Source organism: Mauremys mutica, chromosome 10 (genome assembly GCF_020497125.1).
Source record: "Mauremys mutica isolate MM-2020 ecotype Southern chromosome 10, ASM2049712v1, whole genome shotgun sequence".
NCBI classification, from domain to species: domain Eukaryota; kingdom Metazoa; phylum Chordata; order Testudines; family Geoemydidae; genus Mauremys; species Mauremys mutica.
The window spans coordinates 33,010,805-33,032,364 of record NC_059081.1 but is presented as its reverse complement, the minus strand read 5'-3'; the positions used below and the strand labels follow the sequence as shown (position 1 = coordinate 33,032,364).

At 43.4% G+C, this 21,560-nt stretch overlaps 1 protein-coding gene across 1 annotated transcript in view; it reads left to right on the top strand.

Annotated features, from left to right (window-relative positions):
* Positions 1 to 13,634: 13,634 nt before the first annotated feature.
* Positions 13,635 to 21,560, top strand: part of DPP4 (dipeptidyl peptidase 4) — a 72,243-nt gene continuing 64,317 nt past the window's right edge. Inside the window, exons 1-2 of the mRNA XM_045032944.1 lie at positions 13,635 to 13,841; positions 14,316 to 14,400. Of these exons, the coding sequence (XP_044888879.1) occupies positions 13,836 to 13,841; positions 14,316 to 14,400 (91 nt within the window). The 5' untranslated portion in view covers positions 13,635 to 13,835. The remainder of the gene's footprint in view (positions 13,842 to 14,315; positions 14,401 to 21,560) is intronic.

Here is a 21,560-nt window from a genome sequence, read left to right as displayed (position 1 = left end):
TAGAAAGGGGCTGGTAGTCACAAATGTCTGAGAATTGACTTCCCTCTTGAAACCTTTGTTATAAAAAGGCTAAGCTTTCAGGATATTAAATGATAGCCTTCAATAAATTTTTTTCAAGCTTCTTTTTTGTTGTTTTTTTTTATTTTTATTTTTTTTGCATGTGTCCCCCTTGCGTCTTTGAAGAAAAACAAGCTTGTTTATATCTAAGGAATTAAAGTGTCACTGAGCTTCAAAGTGATTCATTTGTAATGATGTGCATAAATTTAGCATTTGTTTCCTGACATTTTCATGGTACAGTATTTCCTCTTGTGAACGGCTTTCATGAAATGGTTTTGATGATTTCTAAAACTGGGGATGTGTGAATTTTGAGTAGACTTTTGCTGAAAAAAGAAATTGTGAAAGCAAAAGCTGAGTTTAAAGGGGATAGGGTGGGGTTGTTTTAAAATGTTCTTCGTTGTCACAAACAGTTGTATTTTAACAAAACGTGCAAGAGCAGCCATCTTTGCAAATTTTTGATCGCTACGTGTTACTTATACCATGCGCTGTTCCGTAATACCATGAACACAAAGGGCTGGGTCAGCTAGTTTGAATATGGTCAGCCAGTCTTCTATACCCACCACCATTTTGCTTAAAGAACATTTTGTGGCACTCTGAATTCTTGAAGCAAATATTCAACTGACAAGCAGAGTTGGGCATCCCTAGAGTGAAAATACCTGAATCTTGTGGCAGTATTGAGAAAAACATGAACAGGAAAATAAAAGGGGAAAAAACACAAAAGTTGCATCTATGTACTCATATACATGTAATCAGTGGTTTGCGCACTGGTCCTCATGCCCATAGTGATGTAAACTGGCTTACACTCAGTTAGTCAAGATAAGTTGTTAGGCAGCCTTCCTTGATGTAACTCTGGAATAGCTTTTGTGGTGATGCTATCCTGGAACTGCCACTACCATCAGCTCCCAAAATCTCTCTCCCTTCACTTATTAGAACTGCAGTAATTCAAGTGTTTGCATTTTAGCTTCTGTGGCTTACGAGAGAGTATTTGGGGGTGAGGGATTGTCTAATGGTACTCACTGCCTCATTGTATAAAATCCAGAGTTGACTGGGTCAAGAATTTGACTACACTCTGGACCCTTTGCTACAGGCAATTGAAATGATTCTGCTCCTCTTATCTGTTTGTTTTACAGTCACACCCCGGCACCCCAATCAGGAACAAGGCCCCATTGTGCTAGGTGTTGAACACACACAGAGTGAGACAGGCCCTGCCCCAACAAGCTTAAAGTCTAATTTTAAAGACAAGAAGCAATAAGTGGTGTAACAAAACAATCTAATGGGATAGGGGAGGGAGAATGAGAGGACCAGTTATAGGAATATATCTTACATAGACAAGCTATGTGCACAATTAACAAGTTTCAAGTCAATTTTTAAAGACATAAACACTGAATATTAATATTTTCCATAATTTGTACTGTGCACTTGCCTAGCCATAACCAACAAGCAATTTATTATAGGCATCATAGCAGATGTGGGTCTTTAGTGTGGATTTGAAAGAGGTCAATGTGGTGGCTTTGTGGGCAACCTCAGAGGGGGCATTCTATGAGTAAGGGTCAATATGGAAGAAGGAGTAAAGGCACTTGTTGAAGAGGTGGACAAATGAGTGATGGAAGCTGTCATAGTTGATGGACTGGAGGAAATATTAGAGAGACAAGGTGGGTGAGGTAATATCTTTTATAGGCCCAACTGCTGTTGGTGTGAAAGAAAAGCTTTTAAGCCACACAGAGCTCTTATAAAAGATATTACCTTACCCACCTTGTCTCTTTAATGGCAAGACAAGGCTACAACTACACTGCATACAACAATAAAAGAGATACTGTAAGACATAAGAGCAGATAAGTAGGGAGTGATTAATTTGTTAAGGGCCTTAATAATAAGAAGCTTGTATTTGATGCTTTAGATAAGTGTGGTAGGGAGGGTGTAGAGAGACTCAGAACGTGTGTGTGCAGGGGGAGGGGTTGACTATATGGAGCTTAGAAGAGGTCTGAGGGCTCAGCTACAAGCTGCAAAAAGTGTACTACAACATTCTCTTCACTTCCAAACTTGTGGGCTGGAGGGAGATAAGTGGCAAGCACATTCCTCACACATTTGATCAAATCTTTATCATAATCTAAACACTTTCCAAACAAAACTATTTGGAGAATTCTTGGTTGCGCCATATTTTGCACAAAATCAATAGTAACATAAAGGTAGGCAACATGGGACTTCTTTATTTGGAATTCCTGAAATTCTGAAGCATTAGCACTTCTACAGTACTCATAACTCTTCCTTTGGGCTGACTACTTCCCCACCCCAAGTTCTGCAGAAACCAATAAATTGCAAATTCAGATAAGGATTGGCCATTTCTAACGATACCGGGAACAACTTCTGAGAGAAACACATAGCTTTTCTCATATTCTAACTTTTTTAAAAAGCAGGAACACTCAGATTATAGATTTTCTTCTTAAAAACATGTTCATGTCTTCTATGATGCCATTGTTAGAGAAGATGAACACGTATGTTATTTGTTTAACCTCAGGTGTGCAGAATGTCTTGTTTCCAAGAGATTCTAGAACGGAAAAAGTTAATTTTCAGCCATTCAAGTCTGAAACCATGTGGTAATTATAGAATAAGTGTTGTTCCAATTGTTAACTCTTTATAGCCCTAGGTGGTCTTGCTTTTTTATTACCTCACATTTTTTTATTCATGCTTAAAAGAAAAATATATGGTACACATACAAGTTGTTTGCCAGGTGGACTATAGAAGACCCTTTAAACATACTATAGGTCTCACTTGTACGGGATGGAGTAAAGTAAATCCATTTTGGTTTAGGCCTGGATGAAGTAAGGCAAATAATCAATACTTCTTTTTGCATGGATTGGTAGGGCAATAGTGTGAGCCAGCTGGCTTCTCAGGTGTTTGTACTTTGTAGTTTCCAGAATGTTAACACCAATATTCCTGAATGTGAATCACATGTACTTTATTAAAACACTTTTCTGTGGTGCTCATCAGAGAAACATTGTCACTCCCATTTTACAGATGATGTGTACTGAGGAACAGCATGATGTGTAAGTGGCTTGCTTAGAGTCACACAGCTAGTCTACAAAGGAGCTGAAAATTCAGACCAGATTGCCTGAGTCCCAGTCTGGAGCTTTAACTACCAGACCAGCTTGCTTCTTCGATGAAGGGGCAGGTGGAAGTGGGAGTCAGTGTCTAGAAGTTCTGTGTGTATTTTTTGCCCAATATTAATAGGAAGAATATACATTTTATAACCCTAACTCTTCCCTATAGTTACGCCAAGAAGATATAACTTGGGGATAAGTTAGAGCAAGAAGGGGGGGAATGAATATTTCTTCTATCATTTCATATGCTGCTTGACAAATTTTTGAAATCACAGACTAGTCATATGGGGTGAAAGAAGCTGCTGAGTGCTTCTTGTACATGTCAAGTGTAATTTTATGAATGATATCCTACGTTTGAGGAAAAATAATGCTTACTAACTGTCAAGGTGGTTAAGCATTGGAATAAATTGCCTAAGGAGGTTGTGGAATCTCCATCATTGGAGATTTTTAAGAGCATTTTAGACATCCTGTCAGGGATGGTCTAGATAGTACTGCATCCCCCATGAATGCAGGGGACTGAACTAGGTGACTTCTCGAGGTCCCTCCAGTTCTATGATTCTATGATTCTCTGGTTGTGACCCTACACACTACTCCAATAATATTCGTACAAAATACGCCTTGTGAGGCATCATATGAAAGCTAATAACATTAAGGTTATTATCATTGTAAAATGCATGTGTTAACATCATATGTGAAGTTATGAATTCCCTCTGTATGATTTTACTAGAACATGTTTAAGTTCAGACAGCCTCACCTAGGTAGAAGTGATAAACAGGTCTGTCCTAGACAAGGAATATGGGTTTACCTCAATTTACATGTTAGCAGTAAGCAAAGCTGTCAGTTTTGAAGGGAAGAGCTATTCACTCCAGTTAAATTAATAAACTGTGATATACTGACTCTTTAACAGAGCAGCAAACTTATCTTCTGTGAATGCACAGTGGTAATGACTGTGCATTGCAGAGAAACTTCTGGGTGTCCCCAGCAGTGTCTTACACTGGTTTATAAGGAATAGTATTTGTAACAGGTTATGGCTAATTGTATGTGTGAGCTAAGCAGTTCTGAGGGAGGATTTATAACAGCTTGGGGAGACAGTGTGAAATCTTTACATTCTCTCATGGTTTGTTTGTTAATAGAGTTTGGTCTTTACATGTGGTGAGGGCTGTATTTGTAGAGAAGGTTGGAAGCTAAGCCTGCTTTCATACCCCTTTTAAATAATAGGTTTTCTCTGCCAAGCATATGGGGAGGGGACTCTCAGCAGCTGTTAGTTATTTACTTAGATGGGGTTCTCTGCAGTTCAGGTGCTCATTTCGGGGTGAAGTGAAAGGGGGTTCTGCTTGAGCTTTGCGAGCACAAAACAGGGGGAAGTGTTAGTGCCCAAAGAGAGCAGGGTCCGTCCCACACCTCTCGCTACCTGGCAGATGAGGTAGTGCTGGGATGTGTGCATGCTGCGTTTTGTAGCAATTACCACTCCCTCACACTCTCAGAGACGTTCGACATGCCTCTGTCCTCTGCAGACAGAATGCCTATGGGAACTCTCACTGAGTGTTGTCCCACCGCAGGTTTTACAGCCACAGTAGAGTCACTCCATAGGTTTGTCTTGTATGGAATAGAACGGATACCTATCCTCTGGCTGTACTGTACTATATGAAAAATAGTAATGCCATTCATAATTAAATTGGATTTATTCCTTTTCGTGTCCCGACACCATACAGTGGGTTATTCATTCCTACCAGAAAATTGAGGTTTTCCCCATCTTTAAGTCTCATAAAGAAGTGTGTCCTATACTGCATCCCCTCCTAATTGTATTTGAGATACAGAGCCGCCCCACTACGTGTGCTGAACCTTTTGGCTTTTTGTTTATTCAGAGTAAATATGAAATTAGCCTCAGCTGCCTTTTACTGAAAGACTTGTTTGGTATCCTTCTTTTTACTATCATTAAAAAAAACCTGTTTGTAATTCATCTCTTATTTCACATCTCATTTTATTATAACACTGAATTTCCCGTAAATAGGCCTGACTCTTTTTCCTCTGCCCATAATAATAAACAAATACATCTGAGTGTAGATTCCAGACCTTTCTAGATACCACCCAGGCAGGAACATCAGCATGTTGTTCACTATTGCCCATTTGGGCACCACTATCCCATTTTATAGGGAAGGAAACCAGAGATGCTGTAACAGTTGGGCACCATGGGTGTGTTGTGAGGACTGAGATACAATGCCTTCTGCCACATGTAAAAGAAATGAAATTTCCAAAATGAGATGGGAACATTGAAAGAACTAACTGGCAGTGGCTACTACCCATGTTACAACTGTTAACCCAGTAAGAAGAACCAGTTGTGAGTTAGAGAGGACTGGAAATCTTCTTAGGAGAGAGAGTTTACATGTCTGCCTTCTTAATTATGTTAGTTTTACTTAATTAAAAAGGCATAGTATCTATGTGGAAGGACATCCACGATATCAGGGAGAGGATAGATATATGCAAAGGGTAGCTGGCCCCTTTAAGGGGGTCAGAGCCAAGTCTTCCTGCAACAGCCTTCTTTAAGGAGAACAAGCCCATCTCAGCCCACCTGTAAGTATTTTTAATTTCCTATGTTGCTGGTTGGCAGCTTATTGTCTAAAAAGTACTTGGACCTGGTAAAAGGCTAGCAGAGCTCAATGAGGGACATTTCTTGAGAGGAGATGAGGTTTCAGGGAAAGTTGCTTAGTGAGAGACCTCTCGGATTGCTGCAGGAGGCCCAGCCTGCAAGGAGCTGTGTGCTGCCAGGAGATGAATTACATTTGGGAGGAAAGCCCTAAATCCACCCTAGCTCCAGGAATCAAGATCAAGTGTGTGTGTGTGCTGGGGGTAAAAGGCCTGGACATGGGACTGATAGTCTCCGAGGAGTCTGCCTCCCTGTAAGAAGGCTGGGTGACGTTCTTTTTTGTATTTCTACTGAACTTTCCATTAATAAATCAGACCTGTGAAGGTGGCCACTTTGAGATGTAAGGACATCGGTGAACTTATTGACAACCTAACTGGCAGGTTGCACCTGTAGTGTTGTGCCTGAGCACACCAGGTTGCATGGGGTTGGCACACACCTTTTACAATAGAACAGGAGGATGAGAATAAGGATAGTTTAAGAGATTGTCTGCCTTGTCAATATGACTTAGCTTTGGCCTAGAGGGAGTCACATCTAGGGGTAGGGGAAAGCTTGACCTCCACAGCCATTCTCTCCTTGGTCTCCTGAGTGCCAAGAAGGGTATTGATTGTGGGGCAAACAGTTCATTAGGAACTGGAAATAAGACCACCAGCGCACTTCCCCTGGGTCATCACAACAGCTAAGAAGTTAATTGCTTTAATTCATAGCCAGCCTGAGTAACAGTAAAACCAGTGACCAGATGTGAAAGGTTCAGTAGCCCACTCCACGTACTCACTGCCACATAGCCCCACTTCTATGATGTTTTAATTACTCTGGCTTGAATAGTTGTTTTAGAGAGCTAACTACTCTGTTCTTAACCCCAGGTTTCCTAATCACGCTGAGCTAGGAAGGAGGAAGATATCAAATGATTGGTTGAAATGCCCCACTTAATAGAATTAATCAAGTATGAGCCCTTTCTTCTATGAATAAGAGATGCCAGGTCAGGGTTAGGATGCAAAGCTTCACAGAAAAATGACTGAAAAATGAGATATGAATTCTCTGATTTTTCTTCCGAACTTGCAGAAGAAAGTGTTAGCTGCCCAAAACATTCTCAAACAGACATTGGTGTAACTAAGCATAGAACCTGGCCCTAGGCCTTTTTAACCTCAGAATTAAAAACAAAGTATGCAGGAAATAAATTCCAACGTAATTATGTTTTTTGCTGACTCCCCAACCTACCCTTCTCCACCTTACAGACCCTTCCTACAGAGACATTAACACTTTCATTCCCAGTAATATAAATGATCAAATTTGAAAAGGATGATACTATTAAAAACAATGTAAAGACCTACCTCTGTTTTTCCTTTATCTTAAACCCTACTCAAGAATAACAAAACATGAGCTATTTTCATGTAACAGGTTTTTTAAGTAAAGAAGAAGTAAATTAGCTCTCATGGGCTTTCTCATAGTTATATTCAAAATACAACAACAATACATACTGGGATATCAATGACAGATTAAACTCTGAGAATCAAATTGAGACTAACTGACCCCCATGCCATAATAGCTAATGCCAAAAAATGAGTTTGCTCCCACTCATCTATAATGATGCAGAAAGTTGGCCAGTGAGCCATAATGAAACAGGACCAATGCCTATTTTCTCGTAAGTTCTTCAGTATTCTCACATTTCTGACTACTATATGTTTTGCCCCTTGTTTGCTATTACTCTGGGTCTTTGTTCCTTTGTCTCATACATAAATATGGCATTTTGGGATATGTTTTTCTCTGGTGGCACTACTCAAGTACTATAAGCACTTTGTCTTCAGTCTTGCAATACATCTGAGGCATGCCATTATACTAGTATAATGAATGCTTTCTCACAGTGTTTCCTCACATAGCCACACAGTCTGGAACACATTGTATTTCTAATGTAGATAATATATATATTCTCAATATCAATACCTCCATAATGTGGCTTTTTCCTATTTGATTTATCCATGTATTTCTAGCAGAACTAACCAGTTACATATACAGTAACGTGTTCTCTAGCTTTGGTGAGGCTAGAAAAGTATAAAGGAGACAACACATTTGGTATTTGCATTAAGTATATGGGGAAGCATCCCCCAAAGAGCATCCCCCAAAGAGCAATCTGAGAATTTGGTTTCACTTTCTGCTTGCAAATAACCTCTCTTTCTGTGCATACATCTATCCCAGTGAAGCAACATATCTATACAACACATGAAAGAAAGGGGATAGAAAAGTCCCTTATGGGTGTAACTTTTGGGCACAAGATCTAGGAATACAATTTAAGGGGTGTAATCTTCTGTTTTCAATACAATCTGTGGGCTCCTGATAGGCTGGGCCTTTCTCTGGGGCCACACTCAGATAGTTTCAGTGTCTCTCTTTCCCCACTTGGGAACCTTACTCTAGCGGTTCTGGATTCTCAGGCATGGGGGTCTTTCACTTAAGGAGAAGTTCAAGCTGAGGCTTCCTGTAAAGGTCCAATTTGTCTATGTCAATATGGCACATCTGGACCCCAGGTTGGGGTTTATCTTCAGCACCCTCTCTGCAGTGATCAGCTTGTCCTGTTAAGTGCATATGAGCAGCACAGACTTGTCAGCTCGGGGGAAGGGTGCAAGAGTCACCTATTTCTGAGGCACCACAGCTTTTTCCTCCTGATTACCACCCCTGTCTGTGTCAAGATCTCCTTTCTAAGCTTGCTTCCTTCAGCTGGAGCAGGCTCTAAAGGTGTGCCTATTTAGTAATGGTTGAGCCCAGAGGAGATCATTAGCCATCTCCTGATTGGAACGGAGGTGTGCCCCATCACAGGGCTGTTAAAAAAATAAAACAAATCGTAATTGGGATTTATTGCAGGAAATCTGATTCTGCCTTAGTGTATAGGAGACTCCATTTTTCTTCTCAAGTCTAGATTTCTGACTAAAAGACCATTTTATGGTTTAAAAGAAAAAATGGACGTCAGAGTTCTCAATCAACTACTGCCAAAAATTCTTACAGTCTAAGAGGGCAAGTCCATATTGTACAAAAGAAAGATGAGTCAGCTGCTGGAAGTGATGGGTCAAGGTTCTCAAACTTTGGTATGACTTTATTTACAAGGCAATCTCTGTCAAGCATAGGGTGCCTGATAAATTCCATGTTGCCCTTTCCCAAACCCAGCTATAAGGGGAAAACCTTGTGCAACACCACTTCCAAGGGTCAGCCTTCGTTTCTGCTTAAACAGAATGGAGAAGTGATGGGGATGGAGAGATGAATGGCCTAAGGTGGAAATTTTCAAAGATGACAAGGATGGAGGAGATGGGGTCAAAGATGAAACTAAGCCTAGATACTGTGGCAATTGACACCCTCGTCAAAGTAGCAGCCAAAACTGGACATGGCATGGGAAGATAGGGAAGTGGCCCTAACTACTTGGTCCCTTGCGTCTGGCTATCTACTAATGCAGGGATTCACACAACAAAAAATTTGGTGGCCTCAGAGTGCAGCCACCACATCTCACTGATGGCTGCACTGACACGTTGTCCTAAATAAATAATTAACTTTAGGAAAAACAATTAAATATGCACAGATACAGATCCAAATTATTGTAATTTACATTTGTAGGATTTTTTGGCAAACTCAATAATAAAAATTATGCTGCCTCCCCCTTTCCCTTCCACTCCTCATTCAGGGCTTAATGGGTCCTTGGGCTTGCTGTGAAAAGTGACAGTTGTATATTTGTTAATATCACAGTGCACTTAGTAGCTACCAGGGGGCTATGAAAAGCGATAAGTGATATTAACAAACATACAAGTATCACTTTTCACAGATACCTAGTAAGTCTGCTGTGAAAAGTGATACTTGCGTGTTTGTTAATATCACTTTTCTCAGCAAGCCCCAGGATCCATTAAGCCCTGGATGCAGGGGCCAAAGGGGGAGGCAGCAGTGGCCAGAGGTGATGGCAGGTCGGATGCGGGGCTGGGGGAGGCAGTGGGGAGCTCGGGCAATGGGGGATGGATGCAAGACCAGGAAGGCACCAGGGTCCAGGAGCGATGGATACAGGGCTGTAGGAGGCAGCAGGGGCCAGGGGTGATGGGGATGGGTGATGAGCCCCATTATTACGTGGTCAGAGCCAGGGCCTGGTGTCTGCTGCCATGTGGCCAGGGCCAGGGATCAGTGCCCACGGCCAGAGCCCGGAGCTGGGGACAGGAACTGCGTGGCCAGAGCCAGGGATCAGAACCTGCTGCCATGCAGCCGGAGCTGTGGGTCAGCGCCTGGGGCCGCTGCATGGCCAGAGTCTGGAGCTGGGTGCCGGAGCCCAGGGCTGCATGGCTGGAGTCAGGAGTCAGTGCCCACCGCTGCATGGCTGGAGCCCGTGCTTGGTGTTGCATGGTCCAGGCCAGGGGTCGACATCCAGGGCAGCTCCCAACACTGCATGGCCAGAGTCTGGGAACAGTGCTGTGGATCGCACCTGCTGCCATGCAGCTGGGGCAGGGGATCAGCACCAGGGACTGGGGCCGCATGGCTGGAGCCCGGGGCCAGCACCTTCCACGGCACAGCTGGAACTGGAGGCCAGAGGCCAACTGAAGCTCCAGAGCTGGGGGTCAGTACCTGCTGCCCCGTGGGCAGAGCCAGAGATTGGCACTCAAAGCCCTATGCCTGCTACCATGGGGGTGGGGCTGGGTTGGCGCCTGGCACCTGCCATTGCATGTCTGGAGCCCAGGACTGGAGCCGGGGGGTAGCGCCTACTGCCACACAGCTAGAACCAGGGGGCAGAGACTGAAGCCCTGCAGCTGGAGGTCAGGGCGGTGTGGACAGGGCCATGTGGGTCAGTACCTGCTGCCCTGCGGCTGGAGCCCAGGGCCATACAGACAGGTTCCTGAAGTTCAGCTGCGGGAGCCTGCCACCCAACCCCCCTTTCCCCAACATGGGTCAAGAACTCACCTTGCTCCTGCAGCACTGTGCTCCACCTCTCTCCAGAGGCGGTGCAGAGCAGTACATCCAGGAGCAACAAGAAGGCAGGGGGAGGGGGCAATGCTTTGACCCCCCCCCACCCCCCCGCCATCACTGCTGTCATGGCCACACGAAAAGCCCCTGGTGGCTGCATGCAGCCAGTGGCTGCATTTAAGAAAGTTGTACTAATATGTATATAATGCCTATTGCACTTCAGTTTGTATCTCTTCATTATGTTCCACTATGACCCAATATGTGTTGCAATATCTAGCAAAAGATGAATAAGATTATTCCCTCAGTCCAAAACATGGACAAGTTACAGGTCACTGTTATGGGTCATAAACCTGCAGAGAAGAAATAAATTGCTGCCAAAGGAACTTCACTTAAAAGTTAGATTGTGCCATAAATATCTCTGATATAGGGTAAGCAAAGCAAAAATAATGGGGTAAAGGAGATTAAAAACAACTAGACCTGGCTGGAACAACTTTGCAAGCTTCATATTATGACGAGAGACAAATTCAAAAAGTATAAAATTACCAGACATTACCAATGAACTCTAGATCTGGGTATTGGTCAGGCATACAGAATTTCAAGTATTTCTGAGCTATACACAATGGCTGTTTTGTTATCATAAGGAGTAACTGTAGGTCATGTGCTGTTCTCTTAAACTCCATGGATTATTTTGGTGTAACTGAGATCAGAATCTGGACCCATAAGCCTGACTGGACAAGGGTCTGATCCACTCTATGGTTTGAGGGAGCACGTGCCATGTTTGGTTAGACACTTACTTCCCTCATGCAAATTAATCACTGATTGGCACTGGAAAATCATTCAGTATCACTAAAATATGAATGGGTTATAAGCTTAGTAACATTCATCAGGGTGGTGTCACAAGACTGACTGGAGTTTGAGCAATCTGTTGCAATTGTGGTTCATGTTCACCGCAAGCAGGAAAATGTTCCTCATAGGCTTCTTTTAGCATAGCTGCCAAGATGAGTCAAGACCAAAGGCCGTACTAGCACAGTATGTTAGAGATGGTTTTTAGTATGCAAGTAGCTGATAATGGCAGAAGTTGCTGATATGTAACAGCTCATCCACTGCTTGAGGAAGTGTTGCCTAATGATTCAAAGAGTGGCTTGGGAGTCAGCTGATTCACTGTAACTTTGAGGAAAACACTTGCCTTTGAGTTACCCATCTGTGAAGAGTGTATAAACACCATCTTCCTTTTCTGGGCACTGGAGACATGATGTTTGTAAAACTCTTTGGGGTGGTGTATCAAGGATGCATTTCCAGCCCCAGATACAGTAGCTGGCATTTTGTGTTAGTGTGGAAGCAGAAGGAGGTAGGAACATCCACTACAAGTCACATAACTTTACTTAAAGTTCTGTCTTGTGTTTTGAAAACAGGACTAAATATCAGGAACTCTTGCTCTCTCCCAGGCTCTGGCAATGACTCCTCCATTACTTTAGCAAGTCATATACTTTCTTTGTTCTGTGTTCCTATCTGTATAATAGGGATACAAAGGTTTGCCTCCATCCCTGGGATGCTGTGATGATTCATTAGTATTTATTAGGTGTTTTGAGCAAGGAAAACTAAGCAGAGATGGGCCTAAACAGAAACAGAAATTCACACCCTCTAATTTGGTGGAGATTTAGGTAGATTCTAGCCACAAATACAAAGTACTGTTATGAAAAACTCTAGATTTCTAACAAGTTGCTGATACTCATCTTTTAGACCACATGATACTATACTTAATTTTGATTTACAGGTTATTCATTTTATATTTCATTAATCCCTGGTATATTAATTTTATCAGTCACTGGTAGCAAGGAATGTTTTTCTTCAAGCTTGTGTACATGAGAAATTGAGCCAAATTTTAAATAAAGGTGTGACTTTAAAGTGTCTTAATTAAAGTGCATTGAAGCTTTATATAAATGCTCTCTGAGAAGCAGAGTGCAGTAGAAAGTAGTTCAATTTAGCTTAATGGCAGTTTTGCCAAAGACTTTAATGGGAACAGCAAGTCACCCCTGTTTGGGTATAACACACAGTCTATATCATCTGGAAAAATAACATATGTTATTTATTTGACATAATATATATGTCTGACTATTCTACATTTTGGACTTGACTCAGACAAAATCTGATTAATGAAATGTTTTCCCTGGAAATCCAGTTACGTAATGAGGACTAAAGCAGCGGTTCTCAAACTGTGGGTTGGGAGCCCAAAGTGGGCTGCAACACTGTTTTAATGGGGTTGCCAGGGTTGGCACTAGATTTGCTGGGGATGAAGCCGAAGCTTTAGCCCCACTGCCCAGGGCCAAATCTTGAGCCTGAGGGTTTCTGCCCTGAGTGATGGGGCTCAGGTTACAGCCCCAGGTAACCTGGGGCTGAAGCCCTTGGGCTTTGGTTCCCCCTCCTGGGGCCATGTATTATTTTTTGAGATCAGAAGGGGATCGTGATGAAATGAAGTTTGAGAACCCCTGGACTAAAGAAAGACCTTGAGCCTGCTGCAAGGACGCCCTGGCAGAGCTCGTCGGGCCAGCAGCAGCAGCACCTGCCGGCCCCCCCTGCAGATGGTCACGGAGCCTGGACTCCGCTCCAGAAAGTTGCTGCAATTGCGTCTCTTCCCCAGTGCCTGGTTAGTGACGGTTCCGCACAAGTGAAGAAAACTTTAGCCGCCTACGTACCATCCCCGCCCCCTTGATGCCCACGGGAGCAATCGCAACCCCGCCTCACCAGGCACCAGCCTCCCCCATCTCCAGCGCCGCTGGGCACCTCCCCCGGTTGTCCCTGCGCTCCAGTGCCCCCCAGCGCTTCACCCCGCTGCAGCCCGCGCCCCTGCCCGAGGCAGCTCCCGCCACGCCCAGCCCGGCCCCCTCCCGCCACGCCCACCCCGCGGCGCCCCTTTCGCTGCCCAAGCAGCTGGCTAGGGGGTCCCGTCCCGTCCCGCGCGGGGCGGCCCCGGGACTGAGGCGCCGCCGCCCTCGCGCCGCGCTAACGTTTAACTAGGCGCCGGGGAGCCGGGAGTCCGCCGCGTGCGCCGGAGGGGAAGACGCTTCGCTCCTTCTGCCGCTCGCAGCCGCACGGGGAGGATCCGCTTCCCGCAGCTCCCAGTCATGAAGGTCAGTAAGTAACTGTGTCGCTGCACGCGGGCGGCTGCTTCACCCCCCAGCTGGAGCCAGAGGCAACAGGAAAGGCCCTTGCCTGGGGCTCGGGGCAGGAGGGGAGCTCCAGCCTGGGCTATGCAGCGCTTAGTGGGAGTGCAACATTCTTTGCACGTGAGCAAATTCTCCCGGGGCTTGGGCTGTGCGTTTCTGTTCCAGACACCGGGGATGCGAAGGCGTATTTGCTATGCTAGGAAGAGCTTGTGGCGCTCAACCACAAAGATAGGGCGGTGCTGCCCCCCGCACAGCACACACCGGCACGGGAACACACGCCCAAATGCTCACTGTGCAATAACCCAGTCGAAGTGCACAACCATACACGTTGGTGTGCACACCGCCCCAGCCCTGAAACAGTCACTTGGCTTTTACACGCTGGCACATTAACACACGTCGTGCACGTCTAACTTTGTATTCTCTTTTCGTGTTTTCCAGACTGTAGTGAAGTATCTGTTGGGATTGCTTGCGATTGCAGTGATTGTTATTGCCATAGCTGTTCCTGTAGCTTTACTGGCAAAGAGTAAGTTTAAAATAGTCATCTTTGAAGAGACCCTATGATAATGTGAGTGAGAAAACTAGGCTGATCTCTGAAGAAAACTCAAGGATTCCAATGAGTTATTTGTCCAGAGCTGCTAGACTTTATTTTCTGCAGGGTATCATGAATCCACAGCTAGAAAGTAGACTGTAATATTACATACTGAGTTCTGGAAAGTGTTCCCAGCAAAGGTCTTGCTGAATTGTTAAGCTGCAGACAGTGAGACTAATGTGCATTCAGGCAGGAACTGGAGGTTAACTCATTTTTGAAGTTGTCTCTGGATTCCAGGGGTGAGAAGCCCCTCTGAAAATTAAAATAGTCAACCATCTCAATTCCCAAGTAAACACCAAAAAGTATAATCAAAATGTGTCACTTTGCAACATCTTGTTTTCCTGTCACTAGAGAGTGAAAATTGTAGCCCTAACAGTAAAATCCAAGTCTGTTGATCTTGTGTGGCAGATTGAAGGAGATAAAAGAGCGTTACCGAAACCAAACCAACTTTACATAAATGTATGATATGATATATATATATATATATATAGCACTATCACAGAGATCAAGGAACAGAGGCATATCAAAGACAGACTTTTGGACTCTGGTCAATTTGTGTTTTCTAGTGTGACACTAGTCCTGGGTGTTAATCTAAAACAGGGGTTGGCAACCTCTGGCACGCGGCCCGGCAGGGTAAGCACCCTGGCAGGCCGGGCCAATTCGTTTACCTGCTGTGTCCGCAGGTTCGGCCGATCATGGCTCCCACTGCCTGTGATTCGCCGTTCCAGGCCAATGGGGGCTGCAGGAAGCGATGTGCTGGCCACAGCTTCCCACAGCCCCCATTGGCCTGGAGTGGCGAACCGCAGCCAGTGGGAGCCACAATCGGCTGAACCTGCGGATGCGGCAGGTAAACAAACTGACCCGGCCCACCGGGGTGCTTACCCTGGCGAGCTGCGTGCCAGAGGTTGCCAACCCCTGATCTAAAACAATATTAAATGAATGTTTACTCAGTGAAGAGCTGCCAGTTGATAGGATGCAATTATACATCTTCTTTTTTTTTTTACTTTTTCATGACTACTAGTTATAACAGTATAGAATTCAACATTACAGACTTGTAACAAACCAGAGAGATATAGAATGTTCCCACTGTAAAGCAGACATTGTGCAAATCTCTTTTGTAATGTAAATATCAAGAAAGGGTTACAGATATACTGGCTTGAGAGAAAATAGCTGCAGTATATTCTTAAAGTAACTAGCCTGTCCAGTACTTAGATATACTAAGAAGGTTTGGGTTTTCCACAGTTTAAACTAAAGATACAGCAGTGAATTGGAGCAAAAATTGAGATTAACATAGTGTAATTTATATATAGTGTTACAATTTATATCAATCACTCTTAAAGTAAAACTAGATATTAATAGAAATCAGGGGTCTTATTGTACAATTCTTGAAGGTATTCTGTTGCTAGGATTTTCTCCAGTAGGAGGCTTGTTTTTGTTGGTGGTTGGTTATCTGTTTTTTTCCTGACTGATTGTCTATCCAAAATAAGCAGATTTTCAAAGTGAAAATTGGGACAACTCTATCAGGCAGTTGTGGGGGGAGGGGAAAGCAGCACAGGAAATGATTTTGTGGGTTGGCAGGAAAGTGTACATGGGAAGATTTTGGTAGATGGATTGATGTGGTACTTATGTTTAGGTCAGCAGTCAGAAGCATTGTGGGGAACTGGAAAGGAAGATGACAATATGTGACAAACCTGGTTTGGGATTGTCCCTGAGGTGCATACGCATTTTGCCAGCATGTTGTCAGAGTACCTGGGACAGCTTGCCAGCAGTTCCTTCAGGGATCCAATATTTGCAGAGGCTAGTAAAAAAGTGGGATAAAGTATTTTCTTTTTCACACTGACAGGGATGCTGGAATGTTGTCAATGAGAACTGGGAATTAATCAATAATAACAACTTTCTATCACAGCCAGTTGTTTTCATTGGTTCAAAAATGGTGTCAAGAATGTGCATTAAAATAAGGCAGCAAAATAAAATATTTAGTCTTCACTTATTTAAATTGTAATCAGATGTGTACAAATGTTTATATGCACTCAAATCCAATATTTAATTGAAAACACCGTTGACTTCAGTAAATGTCTGTAAAATAGCTTGTGTGTGTAATCCTTCCTATTTAGACAGTGTAGATTTTTTTCCAATTTAGGTAAGGAGTGAAATCTATTGTCCTGGCCACATACCAATTGTCTAATTCAATTTTATGTACCTAAAATTTCCCTGTAAATTCTACAAGATACAGTATTCTCCTATTTCTAATCTAAATTTTTGTGTAGAGTTGCTATGTGGTGTTAAACTGCTGCCACCTTTTAACTGAGAAGTGGCTATAGTTTAGTAGTGTGTGAAATAATCCTTATCTGCAGAACTTAATTTATGCCAGGGCTTGCCAGGCCTGAGCCCTGACATGTCTAAGCTTGGCAGTTCAAAATAAGTAAGCAAGTTCAAAGCTCCAGCCCCTCTGGGCTTGCCACGTCAGTTATGAAAGTAAAAAAATTGCTTGAGCCCTGGCACCTCTTTCATTACAAATTAAGCACTGCCTATTTGCAATAATAATATGGCTGTATCATGGCTTTTGAAGGCCAGACCAATATTACAGTAGATGCAGAGAATACCATCAGCCTTGGCTGGAGCCATTTTACCTGTGGAGGAAAAATAGGGGAGTGTAAGGTTCCCTTCACCACTGACTCAAAATCATTGTCTAGTGTGGAAGAGGACAATGCCTCAGCCAATTTGGGGGCCTCAGGAGTGCCGGAACCTGTGTAGAAGGGGGGATGGCCACCAGTGCTGGAACTGTGGCCTACTGCTCCTCCTCTTTCCCCTGGAGTCCCACGCTGTGCTCTTCCTCTTCCCCGTAAGGCCGCCCTGCTCCTCTTCTCTATGAGCAGGGGCTGATGTATGTGGGGTTGTCCCCCTCCTCCTGCCTCAAGATTGGTTGGTTCCAGCTGCTGTCTGAACTTAGACAGTATGCCAACACACTCACTCTCCCCCAAGATACACGCTCCCCCAACACACGCTCTGTCTCTCCCTCCCCCACGTTCCCTGTCGCACACTTTCCGTCCTCTGCCCGCTTACACCTCAGTTGAAAAGCATCTGGTAATCTAGTAAACGATGGGATTGAGAAAACCGCATCATGTGCCACTGTACCTGTCCCATAAGGCATTGCAGACCCTTCCCAAAGCATCCTGTGGCCAGTTGCACAGTAGGATAGCTATCTACAGTGCACTTCACTGCTCTTTGTGTCGATGCAAGAGCTGCTAGTTTGGATGAACTCTGCGGACACAAGGAGCATAGTGTGTACATGCAACGGCGGTTTAATTAAAGCAGTTGCTCTATCTCGGCACAACTTTTGTTGACAAAACTCTGTAGTGTAGACAAGGCCTTAGACCATGTGTAACTAGCACTTATGTCGGCAAAACTGTTGTCGTTCAGGGATGTGAAAAAATAGCCCCCTAAGCGACATATGTTTTGCCTGCCTAAGCGCTCATGTGCACAGTGCTATGTCGGCAAGAGATGCTCTCCCCCGACATAGCTACTGCCGCCCATTGAGCTGGTTTTATTATGTCGATGGGAGCAGGGGCGGCTCTAGCAATTTCGCCGCCCCAAGCACGGCGGCACTCCACGGGGGGGCGCTCTGGCGGTCGCCAGTCCCGTGGCTCCGGTGGACCCCCTGCAGATGTGCCTGCGGAGGGTCCGCTGGTCCTGTGGCTCCGGTGGAGCATCCGCAGGCACGCCTGTGGGAGGTCCACTGGAGCCGCGGACCAGCGGACCCTCTGCAGGCACGCCTGCGGGAGGTCCACCGGAGCCGCCTGCCGCCCTCCCGCTGACCGGCAGAGCGCCCCCCGTGGCACGCCGCCCCAAGCACGCGCTTGGCGTGCTGGGGCCTGGAGCCGGCCCTGGATGGGAGAGATCTCTCCTATCAGCATAATATGGCTACATGTGATACAGCTGTGCCACTGTAAGTTTGTAAGTGTAGACGTAGCCTTAGACAAGCTGGATGACATGAATCAGCAGGACCTGATAAAATGACATCCTAGAATACTTAAGGAACTGGCTGAAGAGATCTCTTAGCCATTAGTAATTATCTGTGAGACCTTGTGGAGAACAGGAGAGATCACAGAAGACTGGAAAAGGGGACTATATTTGCCCATCTATGAAAGGGGGAATAAGGACAACCCAGGGAATTGTAGACCAGTCAGCTTAACTCTAGTACCTGGAAAGACAACAGAGCAAATAATCAATATGTACCTTATCTAGAAGATAAGGTGAGAAGTAACAGTCAGTGTGGATTTGTCAAGAACAAATCATGTCAAACCAAGCTAATACCCTTCTTTGAAAGGGCAACAAGTCTTGGGGATGGGGGAAGCAGTAGCTGTGATATAACTCAACTTTAGTAAGACTTTTGATACTATCTCATATGACCTTCTCATAAGCAAACCAGGGAAATATAGCCTAGATCAGGGGTTCTCATAACAATTTTTTTGGTGGCCGCTCTGACAGTTTTTCCTAAAATACTTAATTAACTTTAGGAAAAACAAATAAATATGCACATATACATGCCCACATCATTGTAATTTATTTAGAGGGTTTTTTGCAGACTCAATAATAATGTACAGTTGGGTTTGTTTAGTCTGGAGGAGAAAAGACAGAGGACATGATAAGTCTTCAAGTAAGAAAAGAGGGTGTTATAAAGAAGAGTGATAATTTGTTCTCCTTATCCACTGAAAACAGACCAAGAAATAACTAGATAATACTTAGTGCAGGGGAGTGGACTAGATGACCTATCACCATCCCTTCCATCCTACATTGCTATGATTCTGTGCCTGTAGTTTGAATTGTAAGTAAGTTTTCAACATCTGTACAGTGCTTTGGGATCTTTGAAAGCGAAGCATCATGTCAGCGTTGTCAATATTTAATTGAGAACATACAAGTGGTACGGATGTCACTGAACAACTGTTAGGATGAGAACACTTAATTACTGAGGGTTTGATTTTGCCACATTTGCTCAAGCGTGGTATGACTGAGTTCAGGGGGCATACTACAGAATTGAATAAGGGTGGCAGAATTGGGCCCTGAGAAAAAACTGGAAAAAAAATACTGTTCTCATGACGATGACTTAAGTGAACTAAAGTCCATTCTGATAAACACTTTTTTGAAGATACAGTTATCTTAACCTTTAGTCAAAATGGTTAGATCAGTGTTCAAGGGCTGAAAAGGCAAACAACAAAAGGTTGAGAATTATTCCAGAATTACATGTGGGACATCAGAAATGTGAACCTAGACACTAGAGGTTAATGGATAAATTTATCAATATTAATGTCTGGAATATTTTAGTTTGTGGTATGCTTTACCCTTGTTTGTGAGAGAACTCATACACAGCTTCCTCTTTTCTTCACTTTTCACCCCCTCCACAGACTCTCTCAGTTTTCTGCTGGGAGAAGGTGACATGTATTGAAAAAATAAACTAGTTATCAGCATCACGTGAAGACTGTTTACACAAAGCTTTAAGAACATTCACTCCCAGAAGAGTTGTCTGAATTAAGGATTGGTGTCATAAAAGAGGCTGGTTTTATGATACTGTAAATATCTCTGGAATTAGGATGACAAAGGGAAGAAAATATACGAGCTACATTTAGGGAGGGATGGGGTGGAAGTGAACAAGCATTCATCTAGAATTTAGAGGAAGACAATTGCCCATTTCTGGATTAATCTAGGGAGAAAAGGAGACCAAAAATCTGAGTTTCTATATTTTTTTAAATTTAAAAATTAATTGACTTTGGCCACGTTTGCTCCATTTTTTCATTCACTTTCCAGAAGCATTTTAGTGAAATGGAAATTTGTGAAAGGAGGCTTTTAAGTGTGCTCGCTTGACTATTCATATATGGAAAATATGCCAGGTTTTGAAGGTAGAGCTGTAATGGTATTAATGTTAAGACTTCCCTCTTATGACTGTCTAACACCTAAATGTATTTGACACAGATTATTCCATTTTTTGCTGGTATGCAAACTAAAGATCAGTAAAGACAGTTAGTATGTTTTTCATGGGATGCTGTTTGACAGAGAAGGGAGACAGTTTTCTAAAACCACTTGCCAGAGGCTTAGAACAGAAGCAGTCAAATGAGCTAGAAAAAGAGCTCACACTTTACAGCTTGGAGTGCACTTGCAGTTACTATGTTAAATGGGTAGAGCGAAAAATTAAATATAAATTCTCTGCCTAACCAACAAATGTTAAAGTAAGCCATTGTTGTTTTTATTATTTTTAGCAATAATGCCTCAACCAAGACCTGTGTCAGAGAAAGGAAAATTTAACATTTTTTGAAAAATCTTTCAACCTGATTATCTGTTACCTGTCCTTAAATTGCTTCCCCTTTCCAAGAGAATTTAAACTAGTTGCTACGTAAAGCCTCACTGCTTTTAAGAATTATGCTTCTGAAGTCAGGGGAGGAAAAGAATAACATGTGACCATTTACAAGTAACCAATAGCTCTTGAATATCACATCCAGATAGCTTTTCACAACCAATCTGTAAAGTAAAATAATTTTCAAAGACTTTATTCTGTTAATTGGGAATCATTTAATGTGAGGAAATCATGATCTTCTTACAGACTGTCCATAAGCAGAGAGAGACTAGGACTGGGATTTTTCCAAAGAACTGAACTTCAGTGGGAGTTCAACACTTAATTCATAAATTCTAAGGGCAAAGGGACTGTTGTGATCATCTAGTCTTCCCTTGGTTCTCTTTGGTGTCATTGAAAATCCCAGTCTAAATTCATTGAGTAAATTATTTGTTGCAATCTATTCATTTGGCTTTGCTTATAATAATGTATATGCTTATTGTTTGAAGTACACCTCCCCCAATATAACACTGTCCTCAGGAGCCAAAAAATCTTACCATGTTATAGGTGAAACTGTGTTATATTGAACTTGCTTTGGTCTGCCGGAGTGCGCAGCCCCCCCGAGCACTGCTTTACCACGTTATATCCGAATTTGTGTTATATCAGGTTGCGTTATGTTGGGGTAGAGATGTAGATTAAACTTGAAATGATTACAGAATCATTAAATCTCTTACACTCCTCTTCCATATTCCACCTCCATGCATGTATTAAA